This window comes from Sceloporus occidentalis, unplaced genomic scaffold (genome assembly GCF_023333645.1).
Source record: "Sceloporus occidentalis isolate IW3139 unplaced genomic scaffold, rSceOcc1.0.p SCAF_175, whole genome shotgun sequence".
Classification (NCBI taxonomy): Eukaryota; Metazoa; Chordata; class Lepidosauria; order Squamata; family Phrynosomatidae; genus Sceloporus; species Sceloporus occidentalis.
The window spans coordinates 947,516-958,675 of NW_028317155.1; the positions used below are offsets into that span (position 1 = coordinate 947,516).

At 41.4% G+C, this 11,160-nt stretch overlaps 1 protein-coding gene across 1 annotated transcript; it reads right to left on the minus strand.

Annotated features, from left to right (window-relative positions):
• Nucleotides 1-4,132: 4,132 nt before the first annotated feature.
• On the minus strand, nt 4,133-10,636 carry LOC149279022 (rho-related GTP-binding protein Rho6-like). The gene is made up of 5 exons (XM_089501494.1): nt 10,517-10,636; nt 9,097-9,184; nt 5,087-5,196; nt 4,589-4,723; nt 4,133-4,378 (listed from the first exon to the last, which is right to left on the minus strand). Exons 1-5 carry the CDS (start codon nt 10,634-10,636, stop codon nt 4,133-4,135), a joined length of 699 nt encoding a protein of 232 aa, XP_089357620.1.
• Between the last annotated feature and the right edge of the window lie 524 nt (nt 10,637-11,160).

The window sequence follows — 11,160 nt, forward strand, 5'->3', positions numbered from 1 at the left end:
ATATATATACACACACACTACTGTTTAAAAGTTTGGGGACACTTAGAAATGTCGTATTGGGGACAGTTGTAAATGACTATTGTAGCTGGAGATGGTTCATTTTTTGATGGAATATCTTCATAGACGTACCCTTTATCACTCCCAGCACTCCTGTGTTTCAATGGCACGTTGTGTTTGCTAATCCAAGTTTATGTTTAAAAGGCTAATTGATCACTAGAAATCCATTTGCAATTATATTAGCACAGCTAGAAATTGCATTGTTTTCCATAAAAACAGCTGTGACCCCAAAACTTTAAAATCTGTAAATTCCATAAGGGCCTAGGTTGTTGACCAACGTAGTAACCGAAACCAGGTTTGCACATTGGGATCTGCACATTGGGATAACAATGCAGAATTAATGTTTTTTTTTTAAAAAAACTTTTACAATTACAATATTGCATGAGGTCAATTATGTTAAAACAGATTTAATTCTCTTGAATTCTCTAACACTATTTTTTTGGTGTTTAATATAAAAGATTGTAGAATGTCAAAGAAAATGTATTGTTTCCTGTGTTGGAAGTGTGAAAATAATGGGTTTTTTTTCTTCCTTTCCCTTCCTTCTTTCCTTTCTTTTTATCCTGATGCCCTGAACCACAAGTGTTAACTTTCGTTTGCAATCCCTGGTCCTTGTTGTGAACTTAATGGATGTGGACAGCTGCCCAGTGGCAACTCAACTCAGCCCAAATATGTCACAACCATAATCTTCTCCAAACTTGTCTCACAGACAGAAAATTCCAATAGGTTTCCGATACATTTTAGCAAAAACACTGACTACATACATATAATTATCACAATCTGGCTAACCTCCCTCTTGTAGTAACCGAATATAAGGTAGTAATTAACAATTGCAAAGAATTAGAATACATTAAAGTGAATCTTTCGACAATCATACATTGATACATATGGATTTGGTTGATAATCTAACAATCTGTGACATTCCAGCTGTTAGATTACACTCTTCATCAATCCTAGCCAAATAAGGGATGATCCCACTGCCCATCATCCTAAAACACCCAAATAGTTGTGTGTTTTTTTTAGCTTGCTCCGGTTAATTGCCATTCGCAATCTCGTATTTATGATTAGGCGGTTATGGGGTCGTCGTCATCACAATTGTTTGACTGATTAAGGCTAATGGAAAATAGAATAAAATAACTGGTATACGTATGACGGTTGTAACAGTTTAGCTGTGATGTAGAAGAGTGTCTGTTGATGAGCTGAAATGGCTAAAACAAGAGGGACAATGAATTAAACTCACCAGCTCAGTGTATGGTGACAAATCTTGACTTTTTTTGTTATAGGAGACTTTTGTATATTTTGTGAGGCTTAGTCCCTTGAAAGGACAATAAAATTGTATATTAAAGGGTTTGCCCAGTGTTAAAACTATGTGACACTGAAATATTAATTGCCCCACAATTCTATTACAGCCCCAGTGCTATGTAGTATATACTTTGTGATGGCGTTCAGGGTGGGATGTGTAGGGTAATGGGGTATTGCTTTCCTTATCACCCCAGCATGCTGTTGCATAGCTGTTTAATGAGGCCACATGCATGTGATGACTGTGTGTGCGCATTTACATGGATTTGTAGCTGAACAGAGTAGGAATTTTCTGCAGCAGCATATGCCTGGGCAAAAACAATGGGATGTATTCACCGTAAGAAGTCCATATTTAATTTGTTCCATAGGCACATGTTCATATTAGGTTTGGGTGAAACACGAGTGCAAGGAACGAGTTTTTAACAAAGGATGTACTATGCTTTCCTCAAAACAGCAGTCCAATGAAGATGGCATTGAATGTCCTCCATTTTAACATTCACTGCGCCTGTGGTAAGTGTGACCCAACAGGGTTCAGCAGATCGCACTGTTTCCATCGGATGAGGCCGCGCTATGGCGCTCTACAGACCCTGCTAGGGTCCCTGCTGTATCTCACACAAGGTGGAACCGGAAAGAAGCGCTGCAAATGATAATGGGCTTTTTCTAATAGCAAATATGAGAAAAATCGTTGCTGCCCACAACCCCCCTAATTGTTAAGTACTCCTATCTCAGTCTATGGCCTTCCATAGACCCCCGGGGGGAGGGGGGGGGGGAGAATAAGACGGGCATGCCATTAACAGTGAATTCATAAACCAGGGCAATAGTTATTAAAAACTAATGGCAGTTTCTATAAAAGTACTAAAAGTTGTAGGCACCACCACAATCTGCAGCATCCACAGAAATTAAAAAAGAAAGTGAAAATACCCATGGATCACCATCTAATATCAAAACACTACAATTAATCAGTTCAGATGTTCATGTTATGACAAGTTCAGTAAGTATTTTGCAATTATGCTGAAGAAAAAAAAAATGAAACACTGCTTTGGTAACTACAGGAACAGAATTCTCTATTTTTTTGGAAATAACGCTCCAAAGGTCACATACGTAGCATTTAAATCTTCAAACCTGTCTTGGCTCAGAGGAAAGATCTTATTGTTAGGAGAGCACTCGTACAAACAAAATAGCTATTTTTACACTATTCAGGAATCCCAACTTCTCAGAAAGCTCCTTGCTCTAGGGTGAAGCATATTTCGCTTTGGGTAATGTCAGCGTTCTAACGTGAAAGGAAATTTGTATCTTAAAGACATTTACCGCAATCAAGCAAACTCGTAGCAATCTGGGTGCCACATTATCAGGTTGTACACTTTGTCCCAGATATCTTAGACCAGAGCAGAAGTTCATGTGTTACAGTTCCCACCTAATTGTTCAGAGTATGTTGGTGACTAGTGCTTGCAAAGCGACCTCCGAGGCAGATCTAAAGTTATCAAAACCCCTTCTAATAAACCAGAAATTAGACATTCAGTTGCATCACGCTTTATTGCATTCACCAGGGGAATGTTGGCTTGGTCATGTTAAAATGAGGCCAAGCCATAAATATAGAAGAAACTGCCTCAATATTAACACAGAAGGCATACACCAACAATTCTTACACTTGCATGTATAGTCAGCTTCTGGAAGCACTTTAATCAAACATTAAAAAAAAAACAAAGAAAACCAAAGAAAATAACCCTTGATTAGTGAAGGGTATTGATTCAGCAGAAACAGACAATGCATTTTACATATAATTAAATAAAAAAGCTGAAGTAAGAACATTCCTACAAACCACATATGCCGAGATGATGCAGCATTGAGTTCAGTACAGAGTCTGGCTTTGCGACCTTGTCCATGGTGTTAAGATGAGCGCAAAATGTAATGAATTTAGTGAATAAAGCCTTTTGCCAGGTTACAATATTACTATTGCAATTTTCCCATGTAAATGGCACCATGTGCTTGATAACGCATTACAGTCACTAAGAGGACAGAGATTACCTGGAATGGAAACAGAAGCTTAAGTCCAAGCCCAGCACAAAGCCAGTTTGGCTAGTTAACAGAGAACATTGACTATTATATGCAAGTCAACAAATGTGACCAACTAGTTAAACAGGTTTACACCCATATAACAAAACCAACATTCAATAAGACAGAAGGATGAAAAAAAAAAAACTAATTTTGTAAAACTGGTTTATTGATATCCTAATACCAAGAGTCTCTGAAATAGTTTTTTCCTCCATGTTCAATAAATAAGTTTAGTATCACAGATCAAGCACAGACATTTGATTAAAAAAAAAGTCAGATATAACTTAAAGTCCTTGCAGCACAGGGAAGGGATAGACGCTACTTTACTAGTTAGCTTCCGCTGTAGCTGCGACCCGTACATCGGAGTACAGGCAAGAGTACCACAGGATTAACACTGCAATGATATTTTATTGGCAAGTCTAGAGACTTACCAGGAGATATGTTATGGGATAATTCTATTAAAAGCAGCTTCTCTTTTTTAAAGTGGTCACTAAACCCCACCCACTTCTAGGTTTACATTTCCTTCATGTGCAATCAGTCTTTTGTGCAAATCTCTTCAGCCCTTCTCGTCAAAGCCTCCGTGCCAGCGCAATCCTGGGGAAGAGGTTACCAGCTCCAGAAGCTTCACCCCCAGGGCCCAGGCCTTTTTCCAGTGGTGATCTAGAATGCAGGGGAAATGTCCGGAGTCTGATAAATGAGTCCATGAGCTGTACACCAAGCTAAGGTCCTACATCAGACAGCAGCTTTTGGCCTTCTCTTTCTTGAACGTTGAAGAAATTAGCTCAGAACGACTTGGCATATTTAGCAGTCTCTTTGATAAGCTCCGGACTGGACTTTTGCGACTCTGTGGAGAAGGCTTGTTCAGACACACCGAGGACGCAGCACGAAATATGCTGTGCACACTTTTTTCTGATGTGAAAGCGGAACACTCCAAGTAGCTCTCTGCTCCGAGTTGTTTGGCTGCAGCACAACCCTGTAAACAGAAAGATTAAACATATATTCTATATACTCTTAAGCAGTCATGTAGCCCTCAAACTTTGGCAATGGCTACCCTCCACCCATCTGTTGCGATGGGGTAAATTATATGTCCAAATGATTTTCAGTTAGAATAGGTATATAGATACATGTTCTCACACATACATCAGATCAAGGCAAACATTGTCTGACTAATAAGTTTACGAACCTGTTCATATGATACAGGTGTTTGCTTCTGGTGAGAGAGCTCCATGATTGTGCTGAGATCAGTACGCAGATCTGTTTTACAGCCAATGAGAAGTATTCTTGTGCTGGGGCAGTAGTCCATGACCTCCGTCTTCCACTGGTGGGAGAAAAGGACAGTTGTAAACAGGATTCCAACTAAGACCTTATTTTTCCAGAGCCACACATCGTAATATAAACTGAGGACATTCATATTTACTCCTACTTTACATATGACGCACAACATTAAGATACAATAACAGAGGCCCATATGAATTTCATGTTATTACAACAAACACCTGAGCAGATCATAGCATGGCTGGAGCTACATGCCCAAGTGTAGATAATATTAGGATACCACAGGGCAATTAAACATTGAATGAAGCTAAATGGAGACACATTATTGGGTCAATAGGCGACTGATCGGCCCTTAATCTTAGCATTCCTTTTAAGCATAGCCTAGAACCTTGAAATTAGCCCTTACCTTTTTCAAAGCACTGTCTAAACTTTCTGGCCGGCTAACATCAAAGCAAAGCAACACTGCATCAGAGTCGCTGTAGCAAAGAGGTCTGACATTGTCATAGTAGGGGGACCCTGTGGTGGAGAAAAAAAAAAGTTCAGTTATGGAATGGCGGTATGCATAGCAACTTAAACCATTTATATGCAATATTGGGTATTTGTAAAATTAGTCTCATTTTGTAAATAATCAGCCGAATAAAAAAAAAAACCAAAAAAAAAAAAACCCTTCTGCTGGAATTCTAGAAGTTACGCTGTGACAAAACTAATAAGGTTTCATGTTTTTGTTTTTTTTTCTTTTAAAGCATGGAAAGTTTAAAAACAGCCTTTTCAAAATCAGTTTAACGATCTAAACACTACTTAAGACCTTATTAGAGTCTTTAGTGCAGATTTTAAGCCATTAACTTGTTGCCTGCCCCAGGACAGTAATTTGTAGACTTCAGTTCCATAGAAGCATAGCAACTAAGTGATCACTATTTATGGGGCAGTGATGGTTGCATTCCAGGTTTGCACAATTCAGATTACCATCTCTTTTAATGCTCCTGCACTTTGCCAGTGCTGGAAGGTTGCAGTCAATGTCACTGGAGGTAACTGGGTTCCATTATTGCGCATTAGATGTATCTTTAGACCAGCACAAGACCTGAAGTGCATAACATATCCATTTGAACCCATATGTTAGCCAACCAACCCCTCTCCACTTAAACTGATTTATAAAACTGAATGCAAGGGAAGGTTGCTCTAGAAAATATTACACGCACACACTTAAACACTCATGAGCCCGAGGAGCTCAGGTAGATCTGTATGAAGTACTCCTATCTCAATGAAACAGCTGCACTGTCGAAGCCTTGGAGTGCATAACCCTGGGGAGAAGTTAGCCACTCAGACCCCTGTTAACATGCCTTACAATGCTGTAGGTATCCTGTCCCCTAGGAAGCAATTAGCAGTTTGGACCTTACATAAACACTGCAATCTACTTGCGCAAGATTTGGGACAGCATATCAATTTAGTTAGCAGCAGATGTGTAATCACATACGTTCAGACAGTATTGCATCGGAAGACACTAGTGCCTTCCCGACTCCAGCCTCTTGCACAATACAGCAGGGAGCCAAGTGGTTGGTATGCATAAAATACTGGGGCAAATTTATTAGGACCATGAATAGATCAACCTTCTCCCCCACCCCAGGACTCAGACTGGGGGAGCTACTGCAGCAAATGCCCATAATCCTCCCCCTTCTGGTTTCAGCTCAGCAGCTCCGTGCTTAGAATAGCAAATAACCCCTCCCTGACTAGGAGAATAGTTTCCATGGTAACAGAGCCAGGCCAATCATGGGAAGGGACAGGAGACTGCAGAATTTATCAAGACATATGAAAAAAGTGAACAGGGGGTTAACTGGTTAGACGTGTACCGAAGACACTGCAATGCTGGAGATACATCTTGCTTCACCATCAGGGCGGCTGTAGGGCTTCTTTCAAAAGCATGCACACAAAACTCCCTTCGCGGAGGCTGCCAAAATACTTCAGTGCAATAGAATCAGCATTTCAAAATCAAGAAGGATGCTGGCGGATTCCCAGCTGTATCAATCCAATGCCAAATGAAGGATTCAATAGTATCCATTGAGCTGCAGCCACTTATTTATGGGTTTTCAGTGAACAAGCCAGCCAAGGGCTTCAAAATGTTAATAGAATGTCTAAGTTACAGCATAATTCTAGTCTAGTCACAGGTGGGAGCAATTCCAATGCAAGTCTCATAACCCAGACCAACTGGATGGCTGCCCTGCAAGGACCGACTGGCGTGCTGCATCCCTTCCCATGGGTTTGTCATTTTACTGCGTAGATGGCCGAAGTCTGAGGCACGCACTGGCTCTGAATTTTTACTGTATGTCTGCAGTCATTCCTACACAGCTGGTGGCCAACAGAATAGCCACATACTATTCAATGGCCAGCAAAAACTAAAAGCAAAGAGGACACCCAACATACTAATTGGGAATGCAACCTTAACTCTTAAACTAGAACAGCAAATAGCAACACTGGCTCAATGCACACCCCCAAATGTTTTTCATTTTTCCATTCCAATGCACATCTACCCACTACCCTGAATTTAGCAAGAATAAATAACCTGGGTCTAGCTCTCTTTAAAAGATATTGTTCAGAATAAGGTGTTGCCAATGTGGCATTAGGCAGCATGGGACTGACCCTAATAAACATTGCTGTTCTGGGAGAAACTGTAGCTATGGAACAAGATTAGGAACGGACGCAGTCCCATTAGGATTAGCCGTTTGCCTTTAATGACCAGCTGCAGCACATTCTTTTTGAAGTTGAAATAATTGAGGACCTGCAGCAATTTTCATAGCAGGTTTGTCCCAGGGCAGTTTCAGGCCTGAAAGACCAGTAAGGCAAGACCCACCAGGAAGCACAATACATGTCCAATTACCATTTCACCCAATACAACACTTGGAGAGGAATGTTACATTTTAAGGCCAATCCCTCAGTTTTCAACAGTCATACATTTAAACAAAATTAAGAGGGGGGCACATCAATCTTAAGTGGCAAAAAACAGCTGAACAATGTAACACAGTACCACCACTACAAGACAAGACATGTCTCACTTGGATATTTTACAATCCAAGAAAACCCCCAACAATTACAGTTACTATGCATTGGGAACACAACCATTGGTGTGACTTAGCAATATTGTCACACCTATTAATTTTTACTTTTGCACGTGAAGATAAATTTAATAAGATACAAGATGCACTAGCAAATAAACGAGGCATAAGGCTGTGTGTGCTAGCTTGTTAACTACAACTCACAATTCTAAGTAAGACAGTAGCAACATAAGCTTTACCAATATTACAGCTGAATATTACATCCCCAATGCATGTTTTTAACTGGAGCAGGAGATTTGTAGTGAAATTGAAATACAACTCTTAAGACAACTGCGCTGCACTAAACCAGGCCAACTCTTATAACCTGGTGAAAGAACGCTACTCCATTATACACATTACGATAACTATGAACAGTTTCATATTTGGGGACATGGCTGGGATGTTACCAATCTAGAAGTCTACTGGATGATTGGTGATCTATTTATCTTCGGCACCATGCCTGACCTAGGGCAGTGCTCCAGACATGCCACTGGACCGTCCTCTGGAGCCACCCTTACTGGTGAACACAGGGACATGACATAACATCCAGGTGCTCCACACCTCTTAAGCATGAGCAATGCTGGAAACACCAGTGTCCCCCATATGGGGAAAATGACTGGTTGAGGATATCTGATCACCCAGCCCATTGAACAGAAGTGCACCAAGAAGGACCAGTCAATGAAGTACCACCACTGAACCCATAGCCATATGCCACTAGCTATTTAAAGGGTGGGGTAGCTTACAAAATTAATGATGGCAAGCAATGACATTGTTATGCAAGTCTTGGCATAAATTAAATTAAAAAAAAAGTGCTTAAAGATAACAAAAAAGTCCCTTAGCTGCATATGTAATATATACTGATCCAGAGTAGGATAGATTTCATATTAGAGGGACAAAACTGCCATTTTTGTATTACACAGATATCTCTACAACACCCCACTGATTTCACAATTAGGTGCTGCAGACTACACGGAACAAACATCCAAGCTTCTTAGACTTCTTACTTTTCTAGTAAATGGGAACAGATGATCACACATACATGTCTAGCTTTCATTACACGGGCAGATCACTATTAACATGCAAACTTTAGATGCGAAGGGTATATGAATGTTTTTTAGCTCTGGATCCTGACTGTTACTGTTATGGGCCTTCACCTAATAGAAGTATATAAACATATCATCAAGCCTGGAAAGACTTTAGAATCAGTTATCAGACTTCTAATATAAACGGCAAAAATAGCAAGTTTAGGAACACTGAGGCTTGTTAGACCGTGTAATCAATTAGGACTTATGTAGCAGCTACTTGCATACAGCAAATGTACCGAGTTACACACCTGATGTATCCCATAGGCTGAGCTCCACGCGCTGATCTTCTGTCTCCAGGCTGGCTGTGTAGTTTTCAAATACAGTAGGTACATAAGTCTGGAAACAAGAGACACACATATAGCTGTGACTTACTGACAACACTGCAGACAGTTTAATGAAACACTGCTCGACACCAATACCGCCAACACAACAGAGGAACCTTGGGTGACAGCGGACACCTACGCAACATGGGAGAAACTGCAGGCACCATATCGAACATCACTGCGGCCAACGCAAGCACACGTGTCTTGATGACACCACTGCAACATACAGATGATATTGACACGCAGGGCAAACGCGCCACACAATGAGAATCCAGACAGGCAGACAAAGGAGAAAACAGTGTCAGACTTTGGAGTCTCTTACATCCATAAAAGCAGCCTATTGTCCTGGATTATTCATACGAGGCTATGCATGCTACAGCAACAGTCCCAAAGTAATAAAATTAATGGCAATTAATAAAATAATTTTACCATAAATGTTATTGTACATAAGCAAACTTGGTAACCGTGATGCTTTTATTGGCAATCTGGATGGCATGAGATAGCATGTCAAGACAGTCTACTATATCATATGCGCAATATTTCCCCAATTATTGTATATGATCAGGCATCTAAGGGATCTCAGACATGCCAGTCCAAACTTGCATGAGAAGCAGTTTGGGGCAATAAGGGATGATGCAAACAGAAGTTTATAAAGCAGCGATTTAGAGGTGAAATCCAGTGCAGATTATATGCAAATAGTGTATTTAAATCACATTTAAATATTGGTTCCCTTAGTCTATTTTTTGAAGCCAATGATCGAGCCCCAATAAACGTTAAGGGACACCCCCCCCAAAAAAAAAATTTCTACAGTTCTCCCAGCTGACAATATATATATCCCATCCAGCAACTAGTCTGCGATCACATGGCAAGTTAGTTACTGAAAAGGTGTTGCAGTGCCGACCTTTGGCACACACACGCGATTATATCCACACTCACTATTCTCAGGGACCGAGAGGGAGGGGAGTCCGGCTCACGTTTTGGAACACAACGTGCTCTTCAGCCTCAGCCAGTGTGCCCACGGCTGGCTACTGCAGCAATACACAGGGGGGAGGAGGGGAGAGGTAGCCTGGGAAGATAATGCAGTTCCAGTCCAACGCACCGGCATCCCAGAAATGTCACCAGGCATGGGAAAACGGGGCAATAGGGGTTTATTCTTGGAGCGCCGGGGTGTTCAATGCACAACAACGCTGGTTGAAATCAAGTGATCTACAACTTTAAAATATGGCACGAGCGCATTATTATAAGCGTTCGAAGCAGATATATATCGTACTTTGGAAGTTATATGTTAAAGGGGAAGATACCGGATCGCATCATGAAATATATGAATGCAGCCATTTAAACTCACCTCCGGGTAGCAGTCCTTTGCCAGCACTTGCAGCATTGCAGTCTTGCCACAGTGCACATCACCCACTAACACCAACTTGCACCTGACCACTGCGGGTTGGGGGGTCCTTCTCTCCTTCATGGTGATTTAAATTACACGGCGTTACAATTCGTTTCCAAAATAGCCCTGTTCCTTATACCCTGTCTGTGTAAGTACTGAGCGCGCTAGCTATCCGTCCTTTTATATTGAAATGTCTCAGCCAATCACAGAGCGAGGGCCGCATGCCATGAGACCAATTAGAGTGTGAGCGAAGTGGGCGCCCCGCCTCTTTTGCCCGGTCCCGCGTTGTATGTCCCGCAGCCCTCCCTTTTCCTGAAATAAAGGCTGATTATTTCGGCATGTGCTGAGTGCATTGTCATGGATCCCGTGTCTGTGTCTGCCCGCCCTGGCTAGGAAGGCGATCAGGCCGCCTGATGCAATGCAGGAATTTCACTGTTTATTAGATTAGCGGCAGCTTGTGATATGCAGCTGCTTAACTCTATTATCCCGTCCATTCACTGGCTCGGTAATAGCTTTTGTTTAGCGCTAATTGTATTTGGAGAGCGGCAGAATGTGCAGGTAGCGCCTCCACAGACACCGATCCACAGACATCGCAGTGGACTCAT